Source organism: Vitis vinifera, chromosome 6, assembly GCF_030704535.1.
Source record: "Vitis vinifera cultivar Pinot Noir 40024 chromosome 6, ASM3070453v1".
NCBI classification, from domain to species: Eukaryota; Viridiplantae; Streptophyta; class Magnoliopsida; order Vitales; family Vitaceae; genus Vitis; species Vitis vinifera.
In genome coordinates this window covers 1,489,434-1,510,641 of record NC_081810.1, presented here as the reverse complement: position 1 = coordinate 1,510,641, position 21,208 = coordinate 1,489,434, and the positions used below count along the sequence as shown (strand labels likewise).

Genomic DNA, 21,208 nt, shown 5'->3' with positions numbered 1-21,208 from the left:
TGATTTGTTTGGAGTCTATTTCTCCATCACATCTAGTTATAAGTTATAACTTGATAAGATCTCAACATGAGGATCTATTGGACTCTCCATGGGCGTTCGTGGGGCTCGTCTGCATTCTTTTATTTTATGGTAAGATCCAGCCTAATGATCAAACAAAGGATACCTGCAAAACGCCAAATGGAGAGAGAGGAGGGAGGCAACTAACTATTGAAGGCGGCAGTTGGAATCAGTTGAAGCTTTGAAAGGGTCAAGCGAAGCACCATTTCACTATGTTCGCCTTCATTCCTTTGTCTTCACCGTTTTGTCATTATTCACTCTCCCTCTTTGCCTTGTTCCCCATCGTATTCTTCCTCCGCATCTCTCTCTTTCTCTTTGTTTTTTTCTCTTTTCTTGCAGTCCTTTATAGGGACTTCCACAATGGAATTTTCCTCATTCAGCATCTTCTCTATTGTTCTCCTCCCAAGATTCTTCTTCGATCACTTGAAGAATTCGAAGTTTTTCTCGAAGCACGGGGAGCCGAAAAGTGGGGAGTTTTGCTGGCTCCCAAGATTATCCTCTAATCACTTGAAGAATTCAGAGGTTTTTGATTTAAAGCAAGCTGAAATTGGGGAATCTTTTTCTGGTTCTCAGCTGGGTTGGGGGTTTCAGCACTGGGAATTTGATGGGGTCTGAGAGATACAAGCAGGGTTTTTATAGTTCATTGGATTTTATGAAGAAGTTGGCTGAATTCTGAATTGGGTCTGTGACAAGGAGTTCAAAGGTTCGAGTAAATGACATTTTTTTCACTGAACTCTTTCTTTATGGTTCCTAACCCATTGTTTTTGTGAATTTGATTTCAATTTTGTTCTGTTGTAAAATGTGTGAAGGATCAATAACAAGCATAGATATAATCAACTATTAAGTCGGATGTCTTCATCTTCTGGATTGTAGCATTTTGAGGCTTCAACCTTGTATTTGCTTTTTCTGTTTCTTGATTCTAATTGTCTTCATGATTCACGGGTGGAGACACTTTGATAGAAAGACTAGGTATTTGAATAAAACGTTGAGACATGTTTATTCAAGTTTCAAATAATTGGATGTTTAGTAGAATTTGTTGCCCATTATGTGTTTGATTGCAAAGAAAAGCTCAAAATGGTTGGGAAATGTGGCATATATGCAGTGAATTTAAGCTTTACATTTCCTGGTTCTAAGTCTTTCTAACAGTTAGTTTGAATCAGAAGAATAGATACTTAGCAATGAACTGCACGACGAAATTTGGAATCAGGATTTTGAGTGATATTTTGAATTGTCAAAACAAGCTTGAAGTTGACAATATAAAATTTCTATGGTAGATATTTAGCTTGAAATGATTTAGTCATAGCAATGCTTAAATAAGTAGTTTTTAGAGAATTTAGTTCTTTATCTTTGTTTCCCCAATTGGGTCTCATTTAACATCTGCTTTCCTTTCCATGGATCCACAATGACTGTTTTGAGCAAAAGATTTACTGGTAGCTTTTCTGATCTTGTTTTTGTGTTGAGGAAGGTTCTAATCTTGGCCAAAAATGGCATCTTCATTGGAAGACCTTCTTGCAGAGGAGGGGTTTCAAGGAAGGAGACTGAAGACAACACCTAGACCTTCCTTTGCATCAAGGGCTGTAAGTATGCCACTTTACCCTTTCCGAATCAATTGTAAGGCAGATGCTGGTTCAGTTGTTAAAATTCAGACTGCAAGGACAAGGTCCAGTGTGTCTCGATACAATTCAGAAGGTGAAGCACCACCTACTAATAGAGTGAAGGGGAGGAAACAGAAGGATAGCCTTATTAGAAGAGAGAAATTAGATCGAGAACCAAAGAAGGAACTGAATAAGAGATTTGAAGAAAGAGAGACTAATGATGTGTTTGAAGATTTTCCAGGAAATGAGATAGTTGAGGTAGGCGTGGAAGAGAATGGAAGATACAAAGATATATATTCAGATAAGGAGTACAGCCCCAGAAAGAGGAGCCATAAATCTTCTCATAGAATTGTTGAAAAGGAGAGAAATAAAGAGAGGTCAGAGAAGAGAAATAGCAGTAGCACTAGTTCTATCAAACATTTGCCTGCACAAAAGAGTCTCAGCAATAATCACAATAACAGCATGAAAGAACCGCATACCTTTTTGAACAGGTCTCGTAAAAGTATGGAGAACAACAAAATCTTTGATGAGAATCGGGGTCAAAATCATGACAGTACTGTACAGGCAGTCTCTGAACCTGCTCTTGATGAAGTTGCTGTCCAAGCCATGGTCTCCATCATAAGCGGTTTTGTCAAACGTTTTCTTAAAGACAAGGATTTTAGGACTTTGCTTCATCATAATTGCTTCTCTTCTCTTAATATTATTGATTTGGAAGAAGGTGAAAGTACTGCGAGCAAGGTCATAACAACACTTGAACAAGCAATTGAAACAGTAGAACTTGTTGCTGAGGAGTCTGCCAGTGGAAAAGACCTGAAAAAAGCTTCTTTGCAGCTCAGTGTAATTGCGGGTTTGAGCTCAGATGATATGAAGGATGGTTTTACATCTGGGGTTCCCAATTACAAGTTGTCAGCTTGTGCTCATCTCTACCTTGGTCTGATATATAAGCTACAGAAGAAGGATAAGGCATCAGCAAAGCATATTCTACAAGTGTTCTGCGATTCCCCCTTCCAGGCTCGGACCATGTTGTTGCCAGAGTTATGGGATTATCTGTTTCTTCCTCAGCTTTCACATTTGAAGGTGTGGTACAATCAGGAAGCTGATTCTCTAGCAGATGCACCTAGCAGACAAAGGAAACTTGAACTTCTTGAAAAAGTTTACAATGAAATTCTGGATTTGGGTACCCATCAATTTGCAATTTACTATAAGGATTGGCTCACTGAGGGGGTTGAAGCTCCTTCAGTCCCTTCCATCCATGTCCCTTCGGTGTCTGTTCGGGGAGTTGATCAGGGAAGTTCACAGAGCCACTATCAAGAGCTAGCTAATCCACTTGGTCCTTTCTCAACTCAGCCAATGGTCAGTAAAAAACTGTATAATACTGTATTTGGCAACTCAATCCAACCCCAAGTTGGTGAAGTGGAAGAGTACGGGGAGGCAGAGTATAATTGTATGAGAAGCTCTGATGATTCTGCTGTTGAGGATAAACAAGCACTGACACACTTCTCTGAAGCAGTTAAACATACTGACCAACATGCTAAAGAGCACCTCATGGAGAATCCTTATGATGAAGCAGCTCATCCTGTAAGTAGTTTTCTCTGAATCTGTTTATTTTCTGCAGCATGTCATTTTCTACAGACCTTTATTGTGTCACCAAATTAGTTGCTTTATGCAATACTGAGATATGTGCTACTTGAATCATTTGAACATCTATCATGCTATCATGCCCACATCAATGAAAGACTTCATTAATTCTGTTTTGCATCTCGGCAAAGTTGAGTTCTAGCTTCTGGTCAATTTAGCTGCATTCTATTCACACTATGTAGCTATGTCTGTTTCCATTTTTAGTCCTACATTTCTTGCCAAATGCCTATGTAGTAAAGCAGTAGACAGTAAAACATTTTGCATATCAAGGCTCGGTTAATATTGGACCTCTGAGAAAATTATTTTGTTGACCTATGAAACTCATTCCAGGGCAGGCCTTATCCCTAGAGGCTCGCCTTGTACTTGTGATGTTTGGCTCAAACATTACCTATAATTGATATTTTCATTTATAATGTCAAATGTATATAAATTTCAAAAGCCCTCTGTGGATCTATCTCTTATTGAACTTTTCTTTACTAGATGGGAAGAGCTTGAATAATTTTCTTTAAAGGGCCTTTCTTATGTTTTATTTATTTTTGTGTCATTGTGGGGGAGGGGGTGTTTTCTGTGATGGTTTGTTTGCAACAGAACCTTCAGTTCCGTCTTTACATCTAATATCTTATTATGTGAACAAAATTCTTATCGCATAGTTTTGTTTCTATCTTGGTCTTTGATCCTTTTTTTAATATAAATTTCACAATTCATGCTTCCAAGAATTTTGATATTTCTGTAGGAAGATGGACACTTACTGGAAGCTGAGGAATCAACAAGGTTGCATGGAGTGAGTGCTCCGGGTGAAAGAGATCCTAGTGATGAAGTTTGTGACTCTCATATAAGGCAGGTCCCTCCAGGAAGCTCCCACATGTTCCATGCACCTATACATAGAGCGAATGAGTCAACTCTCAGGACTCTAGCAAGATCAGTTTTTGACCTGCACATTTCTTCACAATCAAACAGTGAAGCAATTTTTGACCCCAATGTAATGAGTTCTTTAACCATTCTCTTGTCTTCTTTATTATGGCAAATATTGTTCATTTTTGACAATTTCTTCTTATACTTGTTTGGAATGCAGCAAACCAATATGGAGTCCTCTGCTAAAGGTGAGTTAACAGGAGTAAGATCAAAATGAGGGCCTTTTATATTGAACATTAGGATTCACTGTTGATAGTTCCATTTCCTGATGCAGATTTACATGGAAATTGTCAATATTTCAATGAAGGATCATTTTTCTCAAGCATTCCCCAGGATTTTATTTGCCCTTTGACTGGACGGTTGTTTGAAGATCCTGTGACCATTGAAACTGGTCAAACTTTTGAGCGACATGCCATCAGGGAATGGTTTAATCAGGGAAACAGAAACTGTCCAGTAACAGGAAAAGCATTGGAGGGTTTAGGTGTGCCACTTACCAACTTTATCTTGAAGCGTGTTATTGATGGCTGGAAATCTGAAAACTGCAGGCATCTCTTGGCTTTTGCCTCTAAGGTAGAGGGGAGCTCTGGGGAACATGGGGTTGAACCAAAGGATGAGACAGCTATTTACGCATTAGAGCAGTTTCTTAGTGGTTCTAGCAAAGAAGAAAAATTAACAAATGCAAAACACCTTATATCTCTTGGAGGTCTGCAGTTTCTTACTCGAAGATTTGAATTAGGAAACTTGGAAGAGAAAACATGTGTAGCTGCACTCATGTGCAGTTGTATTGAAGCCGATTACAGATGCAAAAATGAGATAGCAAAATATATTAAAAAACCGTGTCTTCTTGAGCTACTTCACAGTAAGCAGGCTAAATCAAGAACAAATGCGGTGTTGCTGCTGACTGAACTTATATGCATGCACAGGTATGTAGTATTTAATATTGGTAAGAAGTGTCACATATTCTCTTTTAGTTGTTTCCATTGCTATCAAATGCAGCTAATTGTGGAAATTCACTTATAATACTGTGGAAACAACCCAATAGTTCTGGCAACAATCCTTTCCTTAGTATTGTCAGATTGGTGATCATATTGGCTGTGGTTGATTTTTATTTGCTTTCTGGATATTCTAACTTGTTGGATATTAGAGTCGAAATATTCACTGACAAAAAAATTCCTGATGGTGCTTGATGTCATTTTAAGTCTTCTTTGGTGGGTTTTTGTTCATCTGAATGTGTTCACATATAGGAAAATCGGGCAGAATGCCACTTATGTTTTGTTGGACATTTTTTCAGAACTCTTTTGCTTTCTCAAGATTCTGTCTGTAACACATTGTTATTGATCTTGCACTGTTTTGCTCTGTCTGTTAAACTTGATAGTTGTAATTCATTCCTCTCACCCACCCTCTCTACATCCACACATTCAAACACAGACATTGCAATAAATACTAGTGGGTAGCCTTCAAAATTGTAAAAGTGCATTGGACTTCATTTTGTTTCCTTGTCAAGTGTGGAACAAACTCTTCTTATGGTGAAATTGTTTTTTATTTCCTTTTTTGTGCATCATTTCTGATAATTTATGTCAGTAATATAACGAATATACAGAATGTGCTTGCCTGAGTATATCATATTGGAGATGGTGTTTAAGTACTAGATGAGTAATCTATAGGAGGTTTACTTTAAGAAAAATGAACAGCAGTACTGGTAAGAATATGTAGTTTTCAATGGTTATTGGTATTGACTAATTGTTCCGCACCTTTTAATTCCTCATAATTCTACTTGTCAATACAGGTGGAAAGATGTGACATTGTTCTTGAGCAGCTTTCAAAATGAAGGGATCATGAGTGCTATGCATGTTTTGCTTGTGTATCTTCAAAGTTCTTCACCCGAGCAACGGCCCTTAGTTGCTGTTCTCCTTCTACACTTAGATCTTCTGGTATGCTCCTTAAATAAAATTTGATAGTTCAATGTGATTTTTCTTAAACTTCTATTCTGATTTTCCCTTTTCTTCTTACTCCCATGCCATTCTTCATCAGACCCCTCTCTTCATAAGAACCACTTGAAACCTCTGACCAAATTAGTAGGTAAGATATCGGGGAAAAATGCAATCTGATAATTGACTATTATTTCAACAAATTGAGCTGTGTCACAACATGGATTTTCTATTTTATGCTTCCAAGTGCTGGTTTAATCAAATTTTGGTGGTCAACCACTGAAGATCCCATTAAATACATTCCATTCTTGTAATTTCAACGTTGGGATCATCTCTTAAATGCTTAGTAACACTTCATAAAAACTATGAATTTAGTAACCAGTACCTTTATGTTCTGTTTGTGGTGGGAGCTCCCAATGTTAATACCATTGCATTCATATACCACATGGATTTAAATAGTTGAAAATAATTCACAGCTAGTTTCCATTGTGGGGCAACTAGTGATTAATTGCATTTCTCCATATTTTCAGGAAAGAACTGCTTTAATTGAAGATTGTTGTCTGCTTGAAAGATAAATGACAGTGACCTAACCTGACTATTTAAGATTTCATAGTTAGAATTATCTTGCTTTGATTAAACAAGTGTTTCTGTCTGCATCCAAAAACTGCCATAACCTATTTCTAGAAATTGTGTTCCCTGTTAATCATTGTTTTGTGAATATCTTGAAGGTTTACTTTTGTTTTTGCGAATGTCTCAAAGCTGCATGATCAAGATTTGTCTATTGGAACTACCTTGTGTTGCAGGTAGAACCTCGGAAGTACAGCATATATAGAGAGGAGGCTGTTGATGCTATTGTAGTGGCTCTTGAAGGCAGCTTAACTGACGAGAATGTCCGAGAAAAGTGTTGCAGGGCACTCCTAATCTTGACGGGGCATTTCTCTTTCTCTGGGGATGTGCCCACAGAGAAATGGATCCTAAAACCAGCTGGACCTATGGACAGTCATGATTTGAGTTCTTGTAATAATGAGGAGAATGGTCTATTAGTTGATGGAACCATTTCATTGGTAGGTTTGATCACCTTTTCTCTATCTCCCCTCTAGTTTTAACTTCTACCAATGCTTTTCTGTATTATTGAAATGCAAACCTTTCTACAAATATAACTACTTTCTTAATTTTTGTTGTCTGACCAAGATTATATCTTTTAATGCACTACAACCTTCCAATGGAATCAACAGCTGTGTGGTTTGAAAAAAGAGGACCTCGTGTTTCTATAAAGAATGCAGACCACAATGTCCCATTTGTCTTCCTGAATGTTAATATAGATTTCAGCATAATACCGCCTTTCTTTTCTGTTCTTTTCTTTTTCTCTAAAGAATCACTTCATTTTGATTGTCGGAAGTTATTAAACTGAAACATTGTCTAGAAATTTATATTAACATTTAATATAAATGTGTTCACATGTAGGAAACTTTCTAGAGCTGTACTCTTTTTCTGCTTGACAAGAGTTTTATTGAGTGAAAAACTGGTACTGTTTAAGAAATGGAAGTGTTCACTGAAGTTTTGGTATGTCGAAATTCAGGATGCTGAAGAACAGGCCAAGGAAGAGTGGTTTAGGAACTTATCAGCAGTTCTGCTTGGTAATGGACAGAAGTCATTCTTGGAGGCAATTTCCAAGTGTTTGGGCTCTGATAGCTCTGAACTGGTGAGGGTGTGCCTGACCACTGTGGCATGGTTGAGCAGTGCTCTTAGTTCACTATCAGATGCTGAATTCCAGCTCTCCGCCTTTTCAGCTCTCATCTCTAGGCTGAGAGATAATTTGGAAAACAGTGAGCAGATTGAACACAAAATTCTTGCCTCTGCGTCTCTGTTAAGTTTCAGCAAAATACCAGGTAATGCAAACATTAGAAAACCTTACATATTTCCATTTTTTGTAGCCTTAGCAGGCTTTCATATACCGACAGAAGTAGCTTCCTAAAATCCAATACAAGTAAAACCACTTTTGCAGTTCTAAAGAAAGATTTTTCTTTATGACCTTGCTGCTTGTATTAAACTTTCCAACACCACCACTTGCTTTTCCTACAAATTTTCACATGCAACTCATATTAGGTGGGTTATGATCAGTTGAATATAAGGTTTGAAAATTTGACCAATCTTAGAACAAAACTTTGCTAAAAATCAGTTGGATCAAGATAAGAGTCACATGTATTTTAACCACTTTCATTTTCTAGGTGGAACCCGATGTGTTATTTGAGCTTCTAGACAAAGAAAGAACTATATGCCTGTAACTCAGTATAATGAAATTTACATGCAAAACTACTGCTAATGTTATTGCTTTTTATGCCTGTTGCAGAGTGCAGGGTACTCTTGATGACGATTGCAGAAGAAATTGTGGTTCCTTTACGAAGCCTTGTACAAGTAACATGGACTGCAAAACATCTTTATACCACTATTTCTGGGGAAGATCTGTAATCTAACAGGAAATGAATGCAGCTCTTCTTCTAAACATGATGTGAGTTTTCGGGCAGTAATCACTCTTCTTGTTAGTATTAGGATTGAGGTATTTGCTATCACCAACCCCCCTTTTAAGGCAAATATGTCGGTGTAAAAGCTCTACTGCTTTGAACTGATGATGTTAACATAATATATATACCACAATGACAGAAGTTTTGTTGTGTTAAACCCAATCCGTATATTGGTTAATACTTCTGTATTTGCATTTTAAGGGTCCAGAACTTTATTGGTGTACTTGGCTTTGTGATCAGAATCTTAGAAGAGGTTGATGGAATTTCTCCTTTCTCACCTATTTGTTAGTGGAGAGTTAGAAAATATTGCATCAATGTATCTCCCTTGCAGAAAACTTAGTAAATTTTTAGGGAAATGATCAAACAGTTTGAATACAAGAAAAATCAAATAATTATAAACCCTTCTTCGTCGCTGCTGTAGGGTTATTCGCTTCTCCAAAGAGACTATCAACATAATCATCAAATCTCTTCATAAATATAAGAACAGTAATGAGAGCAGCCTCACCTTTTCCAATAGCATTTTACAATCTTCAATTTGTTTTGTTTTGTTTTTTTTCCTTTTTGTTTTTTTGTTTTCATTTCCAGGGTACATAGCAAAAAGAATGCCATCCATAAGAATATATTCTGCCACACAAATGAAGCTGTACAATCTTTGGGACTTGTTTGCTACTTCTATAAGTTTCATTTCATTTAGGGTGATCACAAGAGGGCACTGATGATTGATCTAGAATGCCATGTTGTCGGTAGAATTATATTAGTAACTCAAATTTTTTTGAATGATGTAGTATTCATTCAATATATAAAGTTCACAATATCTTATCCTGCTGTGAATTGCTTCAACCTAAGGCCTCTAGTCTATCCTTAATTTCCTTTATGGAACCATTCACCCTAGAAAATCTGAAAAAGTTAGATTCTTATTTTATCAGTAGGCTGGTGGTTTAAACCTAATCATTTCTTGACAAAAGGATAGTAATCCTTTTGACAACATGACATTACTATATGCACCTTCTCTACTCTTTATCTCAAAACACTTGTTGATGGTCTGTATGAGATCATTACCATATATGCACATAACTAGCCATGTTGTAAGGTACCACACCATGCTGATCAGTAAGCTTTTGATAACCCTTAAAATATCATTACTTTTGTGATAAGAATAAGGAAGCTATCCAGGGAAGAATGCATATTAATTGAGAAGTTATTACAAAATAGCTAGTTTGGTGTTTTGGTAGAGGAGAGGAAGGGGAAGAAGGTGAAGGTGCGGTTAGAGAAATAGGGCTTTTTGGTGGATGGGTGAAGAAGAGAGGGTAAACCCATTCCCCACAAGCTACAAGTTAATCCACTATATCAAGAGTCTTCATAACAAATTAAGACTCTTCTAATTATTATTATTATTATTATTTTGCATCTTTGGGTTTTAATGACCCTTTACAAGCTGCTTCAAGGTATTATATATACCCACTTTCTAACAAACTCACAAGAGTTCCATGAATAAAAGACATAAAAAAACTTTCTTATGGTTCAAGGAATCAAGAAAAGTGATTTAATTAATGAGAAAAATACAAATTCATGCTTGGAGCACCCTAAAAGGCTTTAAAAAGTTGGGGTATTTGATGAAGCATAAATGATATGTAGGTGTTTTGTGGGTAATTCATGTTTCTAGACATCATGCTTTTGACACAAGTTCCTCAAAAAAAGCCAAAGCATGATGTCGATTATTTGACTAATTATAAAAGCATTAAATGTGCTATAGGTGATTGTTGAGAAGCAAAACTAATAATTAGGTTAGCCAAGAGGTTAACCATATGCACAATATATCGACCATTGTATCAACCTCTTAGTAGGGAGTAATCATCGTTCATGGTTCAGTTTTCAACGAAATACAGAGCATTAGGTTGGGTATGTGATCAATCACATTTGTTATGGATGTACTTTTGTGACTTTCGGGCCTTAATTTGAGAAATTTTGATGTTTAAAGCCTCTTGAATTATAAAACCACCTGTTAAGGATTCAAACTAAGTTTTAAATGGATTATTTTTAAGTAAGCTTTTGATTTACTCCCTTATTATTTTAAGAAACTTAAAAGTTATTTTCCATAAAAAAAAAAGAGGTTTAAGGTGTAGTTCTCTATCACTGAAGTAAGGTTTTATACAATTATCATTAATAAATTCTCATTAAATTTACATACAAAATGATTAAAAAGTTCATAACCCAACTAGGTTTTTACTTGAATTTTCCATGCCTTCTTGCATGATGATCTCTTTCTTGAATTGTGCCTCCACATGAATGTAAAAATACTTGATTTATGCATGTGAGATATTTGTGACCATAAACATATATGCACTAGGACAATCAATATATTAATACAACTAACCTTGCCTAATTTTGTACCATTATAACCAGAACTATCCCATCCCTTGATGAGCTTTATTTCTTTCCCAAGTATAAAAAGCTCTTTTCCAAATATAAGTATGTTACTTCTCCAACATGCATGACCAAGCTATGCCATAAAATAAAATTCATGGCTAATTCAAATGCTATATTTTTAGTAAGTTACCTTTAAAATCTATATAAAGATATTGTTGTTTGGAAACTTCAGCAATTAAACAATTTGTCTATGCATTTGTCCATGATGATAGCTGGTGATGGTAAAAGGTTTATAACTATGAATAATGATAGTATCATAAGGGTTTTAACTTAAAACTATATATAAATTTGTCATCATTTTTTGGTCATTATTTTCATTATGTTTGTTAATAACAATTCAGTTAGTTTAAGAATGCTTTTAACGATAATTCAAGGAAACATTTATACAATTTTTAATACTTGAAAGATAAAAATTTTCAAATATTAAAAAAGTTAAAAAGACACTTTCTATAATCAGTACTAAACTAACTCTACAAGTAGTAGCTAAACTTCAAAGTCCTGAAAGTTAAAAAAAAACTATAAATCTCTCCATTTCTAGTAATTTTTGCTTACATCCATCGGTCAAAAATAGTTTTAACTATAAGTATTAATGGTATAATTAGAAAGTTTTTAACTTATTTCTTAGTTAATATTTTCATTATGTTAGTTACTAATGGTCAAAATGGTAGTGGTACTTTACAATTTTGCCTTCAACAAGATGGTTTTTCTTTCAAGTTCTGTTTGGATCACCAAAAATACTAGGGAAAAGGGAAAAAAGGGTTAGAAGAATCCCTGCAAGTTGAAAGAGTAACAAAAGGAAGGAAATAACAAGAATGGTAAGGTATAAACTTTTGATGCTCTAGAAAAGATTGTTAATTTTCTGATAAAGAAGCTGGATCCATGAAGAGGATCTCTTTGTTTTAGTTTTAGACTAATAGTAAAAAGTACTCCAAAGAATGTAAAGGAACTTGGAAGTTTTGATAGGGAAAAAGGAAAATATAAATATGTAAGGGTCTAATAATGTAAAGGAACGTGGAAGTTTTGGAAAGAAAAAAAAAGAATATTTTTTTGGATTAATTTTTGGCTTATGGTAGTAATAACTAGCCTATGTAGTAATGGTGTTATTCGTTTTTAACTTAAAATTATAAAATTTTGAAGTCGATCATTTATTATTAAGTATTTTCATTATATTTGCCAATAATGATCTAAATCGATATTGGTCCTAATAGTCTAAACCAATATATTAAGTATTTTTATCATATTTGTTAGTAACGGTTTAAACCAACAACGATTGCAACAATCTAAACTGGCACTAATTTTAACGGTCTAAATGAAATTTTAAAGATTTAAAAGGAAAAAAAAAATATAAATCCTACTATTTTTGGACTAATTCTTGTTTATGATGGTAAAAAATAGTCTATCAAAGGGGTTAATAATTATAATAGGTTTAAGTATTTTAAATTTCTATTTAATGTTAATATATAAGATTATTATTTAATATTGTCAAATTTTTTGAAAAGAGATCATGACAATCAAAGATAGGAAGAATAGTTGTATGATACCAAAAATGAGCCGTTAAAAATTCTAATGGCTTTAAAAATATTAGAAATATTTTCAATCCATATGGAACATGAACACATATTTTAAAATGTTTTTGGAATATGAAAAAATGTGAAAGCAATTATTTATTCCATTTCCCAAAAGCCCATAACAGTGAAGGACAGGGAGAACACATCACCAAAACACCCTCATGCACTTTGCTACATCACTAGTTTTCAACACTATTAATAGAATGGTTTTACACTTCATTCCTCAGGGACAAGGGTAAGTTGTCCATCATAAGAGTAGGCCACCCGGAGATTCTTCTTCTTATACTTGGCTTCTATCCTCTTCTTCCTCTCATCTTCAGTTTCAGAGCTGTAATGAGACTTCATATGGGAAGCAAAGCTCTGGGACGTCTCGATCTCCATTTTACATCTGGGACAAGTGTAAGGCCCATACTTCTGGTGCTTCAGGCTCTTGGTCCCATATTTATCCGTCTGGTTTTTATGACCATTATTGTCATTGGGGTCATCGTCTTCGGGCATCTGGTTTTGGCCTTCAATTTGAAGCACTTGAGGAAGACAGACGGAATTGTTTTGTGGCAGAGCTGGAAAATGGAGAAGATTAGGTTTAATATCATAATCATCGTCATCTTCAACTTCCATCAGCATATAGTTTTTTGGTGGGGTTGGTGACTGGGCTTGATAGTAAGGGGAAGGAGCAGTGACATGGGGGAGAGACTGGATTTGTTGGTAGGTGACCATCTCCACAACACTCCGCCGAACAATCACTCCACACTGAGAGCCAAAACTTGCTCCAAATTGGCCTTGAGGGAGTGTTGCGGGTGGGCGTTGGAGGGCAGTACTGAAGTGGTGGAGATTCTGCTGCCATTGAAGCTCATTATGATTGTGATCAGCAACGATCAGTTGATGGCTTACCAGGGTGCTGTCAACATGGTTCAGGCCATTGAAACTGCTTCTGAAACTGTTGTTTTCGTACCACTGGAATGGCGGATTCGTCAGGTGAGGGCTTACCAAGACACTTTCATGAAGATGGTGAAGATCAAAGGTAGATGAGCTTAAGGGAAGAAAGTCACTACTAGGGTTTTCATACTGATCACAAACAAAACCGAAATGATCGGAAGAAAGCATGCTGAAGTCCATGGCGGAGAGATGCAAAGAAGGAAGAAAAATCTGTGAAGTGTATAGGCCTAAATGGTCCTTCTTATAGAGCTCGGAATAATTTGTGATTAGAACGAAATCTGCATAAGGAAAACGCATGGGAAAAAGAAATTAGACCGGATGCGCCCATTAGATTCTTTCAGATTTTGTGATATTTGTGAGATCTGTCTCATAGTCTTCATTAGGGAACAAATCAAATGCGGGTGTAATTAATTTTCCAATGTATGAAACCATTAGTGCGTATTTTGTGCAAGTGTGTTGTGATTTCGACACAAAATTCACCCCAAATTTATGAGCATTGATGATTAGCTTTTTGGGCTTTCTATATTGGTTTCATGCTGATATCGACCAATAAATTATTTTCTTGGAGCAATAATTTCTTTGTGCAATATAAGGTATAAATTAAAGGGTGGGTTAACCATGAACTATTTCTTTGTAAGTTTGGCTTATTGGTTTGGTAAGGTAGCAAGTATGATTGGATTGAAGATAATATTGATAATAAATGGATATTGTGAGATCAAGCATTTGTTCAATCTACTTTTTATCCTCTTACCACCTTACCACCTTATCTGTTTCAATAAATGGGAGGAATAAAAAAAGGATTGAATTTGAAAGTTTTAAGATAATTGACCAATACATAATATTACGAGGGAACGGGTGGAAAAGAAAAGAGAAAAAAAGAATGAAAGAAAATAAAAAAAATAAAAAATAAAAAATAGATTCAAAGTGAATAAATTATTTTTATATGTTTCTTTAAACCAAGTCACTTATTTTCTTCCATTATATAAAGATTAAATAATTTTAAACTGTATAAATTAATTTATAATTAATTTTAATTATATTTGAAGTTTCTTTCGTATTTTCTATGATGAAACCAAATATAAGAAAACTATTTTTTTTTTCTTTTCTCAGTACTTTTCAAGAATCAAACATAGCCATGATAACCTAATTACAATTTTTTTTTCTATTTGAAGATGATATGGAAATGAAAAAAAAAAAAAAACTTAAAGAAGACAATCAAATATAATAAAATATTTATATTTTCTTAAATTTGCAATATTAATTAAGTATAAATTAAGGTTATGTTTGATTTCCAAAAAATTTGAGGGAAAATGTCAGGAAAAGAAAATAGGGAGGAAAAATAAAAGGAAAGAAAAAATGAAAGAAATCGATGTAAAGATTAAACAATTTGAAAATGTATAAGTTTTTAATTAGTTTTAATTATAATTGATTTTTTTTTTCATAGGACAATCAAACAAAATTGTTTTTTTTTTAAAATATTTTTCAGGAACCATATATAACCTAAAGGGCAAGCAAAAATGATTGAATTAAAAAGATAACATTGATAAGAAATGGAAATTGCTGAATAAAGTATGTGTTCTGTCTAGTATTTACACTCTCATCACCAGATGGATTCAATACATGAGGAATCAAGAACAAGAGTGGTTTAAACTTTGACTTGAAAGAATTGAAGTTTTGGCATAATGTTAAATTACTAAATAATTGGAAAGTTTAACATTTAAATTATGGATCTATAGTGTACATCTAGTAAGCTAATCACATTAATTTTCTATTTCGATCATGCAAGATGATGTGATGGAAAGGAAAAAAATTAAGAAGACAATGAAATATAATAAGATATATATATATATATATATATATATATGCTCTTAAATTCTTTATTTTTTATATGGAAGATAAAAGAAAGAGAAATAAATTTGAACAAATATGTTAAAAAATTGAATTGAGTTTGCACCTAAGATCCAAGTGGGACTTTAATAACTTGAAAAAAAAATAGAGTTTTTTTAATTATTAATATGTTAATTAAAAAACTCTATTTATTAATTAGCGAGATAGACATGAAATGTTTTTTAATTAGCCAAATAGACAAGAAATGTTCTCTAAGCACTTAAAAGGAGCAAATACTCCTTTAATAATACACCCATCTAATATTTTTAAATATGAATGAATAAATATATAAATGCTAAATGAAGACTTTGGAGTAGTGTATATTTTAAAAACCTAGAACATAAAAACTAATTCTAATATTACGGTACTTTTGAATTTCGAGTAAAACTCGTCTAAAAGATGAGTTTGGTATAATAAGATTTAAGGTAAAAAAGGAACTCGTCATTTCAAAAAGTGAATTTAGTACAAAAAATGAACTGTCTTTTGAAAATACTTTAAAAAGATGAATTTAATGCAAAAATAAAAGAAATTATGAAAATGTTCGTATTTTTATGCTTATTTTTTAAATAATTGTATTTTAATAATATTTTTTAAAAGAACATTTAAAAAAATAAATAAATCCATGGGTTGATAAGGAAAATGATTTTATGAAATTAATTTGGATGGTACAATCAAAGGTAAGAGAAAAAAAAATTACCAAGGGAACTTAGGAGCAAAAATGCCAAAACTTTTTCCTTAAGAAATTACAGAAAAAGTTTGAAAAAAATGCATTCCTCCATTAATTTTCTTATATTTTCCTTTTCTTTTATTGTTTCTTTATATTTTTTTCTCTTCAAACTCCCAAGAAACTGAACATAGCAGTTACTGTTTACATCTCTTTCACCTCACTCTCTCAATATTTTTAGGCAGGGATATTGTTGTTGGGAATCATGTATAGGTTGGATGTTTGCCCTCCATTTTCTATCCTTCTAGCTCTATTTTCTTATTCATCTATTCTGCAGAAACATTAGATGCTAGGGGTTTTCTCCGAGCCAATATTATCAAGATTACCTCCACTGGACCCAAAATTTGGATAAAATCCATGACAACTGTCCACACCCAATAAGCCAAAATAAAGGCAGAGAGTGAGCTTGGGTTCAACCAACCCAAACCTATTCCATGTGACCCACTTTTCACTCCCAGGGTGTAAGTAAGTTTGATTGACAGTAAAGCTCATTTTGAGTCTTATGCACTATTGAATTTTAAAGTGGGTTTATTTTATTTTAGACCCAAATGTCTCCTAACCTGGGTGTAGGTTAAAGAATGTTTCACATCTTACTATAGCTCACTGTTTTCAATTTCAAACCCAACCAATTACATCAGTTTGGATTGGTTAGGGTCAATTTGTTGGGTTTTCAACATCAGGCTTATATCCCCACACGGAACAGTAGAAAGATCCTCCCGTCATGCTTGGTAACTGTCTATTTAAAACAATTTTTTTGTTTTCTGAGTAAAAAAAGAAAAATAATTGAGATATGGAAAGTAATTTTATGATTTTAAAAACAAAAATAAAGTGTTTTAGAGAATATTTTTTAATTTATTTTATTATTTTCCTTGTTTTAAAAAATAATTATACAAGTATTGAGAATGATTAAATATAAAATTATATATAAAAATTATTTTTAAAATATATTTAAAAATATAAAAAGTAAGTTACATAACCTTTTAGGTTGAAACATATTTTTGTTTTATAAAACATCACAAAATAGGTTTTGAAAACTGTTTTTAAAAACATTTTCCAAACAGAAGTCTAGAGCTTTTGCAGGACTGAAAAAAACATGGTGTCATGAGGTACTAGGCAAGGGGTTTTACCGGGTTTGGTTGGTTCTTGTACTGTATATTTTACAATTCCTTGGCTTGTAGCCAAAGCCCCAAAACATGACCATCCCACATAAGTGATTGGGCACAATTTCCCTACAAACAAACATATATTATAGTCCTTAGAGGTTCATTACATACTAAACCAAACCATACATTTTACCTAGAAAAGAAGGTACTCAGCTTCCCTTCCCTTTGTTTATTACATACTAAACACACTCCCATGCTAAGTATATTGATAACTTACATGCTTCTTCTTCTTCATCATCATCTTCACTATTATCAAAACTTGTTCCTGTACCAGAAGACACCTTTATCTGAACCCCCCTCATCAGGCTCAACATAAAGACACTCCCTAGCCTCCCTCCACATTGCCTTGTAAAATGGGGTACCATCAAATTGGTAATACTCACCCAGTATAGGTTTGATTGCTCTGGTGGCCTCCATAGCATGGTAATGTGGCATTGTGGAGAAGAGATGGTGAGCCACATGTGTGTCGGTAATGTTGTGGAAGACCTTGTTTAGCACCCCGTAATCACGATCAACCGTTGCCAAAGCTCCCCTTAGCCAGTCCCATTCTAAGGAATCATAGTGAGGCAGTGTTGGATGAGTGTGCTGCAGGTATGTGATCAGGACAAGGAAGGCGTTTACAATTAGCAACGGTATCCCATACATACATACAACCCAAGCCAGACCTTTTGCCAGGATAAGGCGATAAAGCACATAGCTTGCAGTAAAGATTCCAGCATCAGAGATGTAGATTTGAAGCCGCTCACGGTCAGAGTATATTGGGCCATAAGGATCATAGTGGCATGCAAAGCGATTATAGGGGCGGCCAGACACATTGAAGGCTAAGTACAATGGCCAGCCAAGGGTGAGAGTAATGACAAGGGTGAGGGCTCGGCCTAATGGGTTGTTCAAGTATTTGGAAAACCAGGGAATTCTGGATTTGGGCTTTGGCACGAAGACCTCGTCACGTTCCAGTGACCCTGTGTTGGAGTGGTGGCGGCGGTGGCTGATCTTCCAAGAGAAGTAGGGGACTAAGAGTGAGGAGTGGAGGATGAGCCCAACTGTGTCATCAAGCCACTGGTAGTCACTGAAGGCATGGTGGCCACACTCATGGGCAATGACCCAAACACCAGTGAGAGTGCAGCCTTGGAGAGTCCAGTATAGGGGCCAGGCAAGGTAAGTGAGCCAGCTAGGAAGGAGGCTGAAATAGGAGGTGGCAATGTAGTAGAAGAGAAAGGCTAAGGAGAGGTCATAGGCAACATATGAGAATGACCGGGGAATTGAGCGCTGGAAGCAATGGGGTGGGATGGCCTTCTTGATTTGGCCAAGTGTGAATGGAGGCTTAGTGTGAGGAACCCTCTGGACGGGGCTGTTCGGCACTGACAATCGACCACCGGCTCCCATCTTGATCAGACACCGGAACCTGAAAGTATACACATGGGGTTAATGTCCACTAAAACACATCCTCAGAATTGGCATATACATATCAATTGAAAATCATCTGCAGGGGTTTCAGTGAGCTAAAAATTGGATGAGAATAAGCAGAGAAACAACCACCACAACCACAAGGTCTTAACAGAACAACAATATCAATAGATCAACAGTTTTCCTTTTTTCTTCCTCTGCCATTTCACCATACTACAGATGATCCATACCACTTACACAAATCATATAAAACGACACAAAAAGTTGTCCATTTAGGCTCTTGAATCATCAGATTTCCAGTTACATGACATCAAGGCTATGAAAATGCAGTGGCCTTATATGGGAATTGAAAAAGTAAAGAAAAGTGCGAAACTACAGGACAAAATAAAGATGTGAGCATCACATGCGGGTTCCTCCTTTGACATAGTTTTTGGCCTATATTTTTCTTTGGTTTTTTGTTTTCCTTTTAAATTTTAAATTTTTATTTATTTATTTATTTTTAATTTTTACAACACCAAACACCAAACACCAAACACAATGAAGAAGAAAAGAACCATTTCAATCTTCATTTGATGCCCCATATTGATTAGTATAATGACATCAAATCTTGGGCTACATCAAAAGCTGGTTTGCTTTCATTGATGGTTGAGCTAAAATAGAACTTGGCTTCAAAGTAAATGTGCTTTGAGATTAAAAGTGCTTTTCACAGAATGCCCAGATCATCAATCCAGTTTTAACAATACCCCATTTCAAATCTTCTCTTGATCTATAAAAGAGAAAAGGAAAATAGATCAAGAGGTTTACAGATTAAGAAACCTTATCCCCCAGAGCCTATTGTCTTTTACCCTTTAAATATACACATAAAATCCACACTTTTCAAAAAACTTCAAAAAAAAAAAAAAAAAAAAAAAAACCATTTCAATAAGCAAAAAGTATATATATTTTATTATTATTATTATTATTGACTGCAGGGTCAAATTCAAGTTTCAAGCAGATATGGACAATGTGGCATGAAATGATTTAGGATAGACAGGTGGTTGGTGAGTAGAAACAAGTGTAAGGTATGCATGGAACAAGCTTTTGGCAAATGGCAGTAATGGGAGCAGTATTAATTCCATTGAGAAAGAAAAAAAAATAAAAAATGAGGGATGAAACGCATTCAATAATTCAGTGGGTTTCTGCAGAGTTCATCTCTTCTGTGAAAAAAAAAGCAGAAAAATAAACCAAAATTGAAATTGAAGAAACTCCTGAAAGAAAGAAAGAAGTAATGAACCATACACACACACAATCGCTAATCAAAAGAAGACAGAACATTTATGACCTTGCAAGGAATAGAAAGAAAAGAAAATAATACACAATGGGTCCAAACAGCCATTTGCATGCCTAAAAAATAAAATAAAAAAGGGCCGGAAGGCAGGCACTTAACCTTAAGAGACCCAGTTGGTCCATATGCATAATCAAAATGCAGCATATAATATATATATATATATTAAAAAAAAAGGAAAGGAAAAAGCAGACCCGCATGCAGAATAATAAAACTAATAAAAAAAAATTATTATAAATTATCCCAGAGAGGTTTTCAATTGGAAAAGCAGAAGGAAGAAAAAAAAGCGCTTTTTATCAGCTTCTTGAGAAAGCCCAAATAAAAAATTTTAACAAATTTTTTTGACATGTCAAAACTGGAAAATACCAGATGCATTGGAAGATAAAATTGGCAAAAAATAAAAATAAAAATTAAAGACTATACCTTAGTATAAGCTTCCCTCTCCTCGCTGCTCTCTTCTCCTGAAAGCACTTTCAGAGAAGTGCTATCTCTTTCTCTCTCTGAGACGCTGCTTGGCTCATCTCCTTCAAAACAGAGCTCTGTATTTAAGCGCAACGTGGTGGGCCCACCGGATTCTCGACCGTATGCGTGTTGGCAGAAACCTGCAGTGCCTCCACGCGTCGACTTGTAATTGGATTAAGTTAAATGAAACGGCGTCGTTTCGCCCGTTGCTTCTACGGGGCGGTTACGGGTTGCTTGCGCAGGAGAAGTTCGCTGCGGTGGCTGACAGGGGATCGAGGTAGGTGGCGAAATGACAGAACTGACCCTGCATGTTGAAAGCTCACACCCTGTAGATCATAGACGTGAGTGAAACGCTGCGTTTAAGGCGGACAACTGGTCCTTCGCATGTCAGGTAAACTTTGGTGAAGTGGCAGGCAGGGGATTCAGGATGGGTCCGACTGTGAGGGAATGACTAAACTAACCCTGCGTGTGAAACGCCGATTCTCAGCCGAACCTTCGTCGGAAAAGTTCTCTGGGTTAGCATGCGACGTCCCTCTCTCTTTCCATCTTCAATGCACGTGACCGCCTCGGTTTTGTGGCCACTTGGAATAATTTCTGCTCTGCGGAGTATCTTTTGGTGGTTTTTTTGTCTACACCACAAAATTTGCCCTTTTTATTTTAT

General features: G+C 35.2%; 2 protein-coding genes across 4 annotated transcripts; one reads left to right on the top strand and one right to left on the bottom strand.

Moving 5' to 3' along the window:
• Positions 1-50: 50 nt before the first annotated feature.
• On the top strand, positions 51-8,915 carry LOC100260408 (putative E3 ubiquitin-protein ligase LIN-1). 3 transcript variants are annotated; one of them, XM_010653015.3, is made up of 9 exons: positions 53-760; positions 1,523-3,230; positions 4,024-4,269; positions 4,363-4,390; positions 4,477-5,125; positions 5,989-6,133; positions 6,934-7,194; positions 7,710-8,019; positions 8,481-8,915. In XM_010653015.3, exons 2-9 carry the CDS (start codon positions 1,542-1,544, stop codon positions 8,597-8,599), a joined length of 3,447 nt encoding a protein of 1,148 aa, XP_010651317.1. In that variant the 5' UTR covers positions 53-760; positions 1,523-1,541; the 3' UTR covers positions 8,600-8,915. The 3 variants fall into 3 exon arrangements, with proteins under 3 accessions (XP_019076368.1, XP_010651317.1, XP_002283306.2); XM_002283270.3 differs by having other exon boundaries at positions 60-760; positions 1,561-3,230; XM_019220823.2 differs by having other exon boundaries at positions 51-3,230.
• Positions 8,916-17,418: 8,503 nt separating this feature from the next.
• On the bottom strand, positions 17,419-20,619 carry LOC100258789 (omega-6 fatty acid desaturase, endoplasmic reticulum isozyme 2-like). Its single transcript, XM_002285604.3, has 2 exons — positions 20,509-20,619; positions 17,419-18,759 (listed from the first exon to the last, which is right to left on the bottom strand). Exon 2 carries the CDS (start codon positions 18,738-18,740, stop codon positions 17,610-17,612), a length of 1,131 nt encoding a protein of 376 aa, XP_002285640.1. The 5' UTR covers positions 18,741-18,759; positions 20,509-20,619; the 3' UTR covers positions 17,419-17,609.
• Between the last annotated feature and the right edge of the window lie 589 nt (positions 20,620-21,208).

Excerpts from the sequence above, each read along its gene's own strand:
- LOC100260408 (XM_019220823.2), top strand. The coding sequence starts at position 1,542 with ATGGCATCTTCATTGGAAGACCTTCTTGCAGAGGAGGGGTTTCAAGGA. Across the intron at positions 6,134-6,933 it reads TTCTACACTTAGATCTTCTG|GTAGAACCTCGGAAGTACAG; the intron begins GTATGCTCCTTA and ends CTTGTGTTGCAG. Across the intron at positions 8,020-8,480 it reads AAGTTTCAGCAAAATACCAG|AGTGCAGGGTACTCTTGATG; the intron begins GTAATGCAAACA and ends TGCCTGTTGCAG.
- LOC100258789 (XM_002285604.3), bottom strand. The coding sequence starts at position 18,740 with ATGGGAGCCGGTGGTCGATTGTCAGTGCCGAACAGCCCCGTCCAGAGG.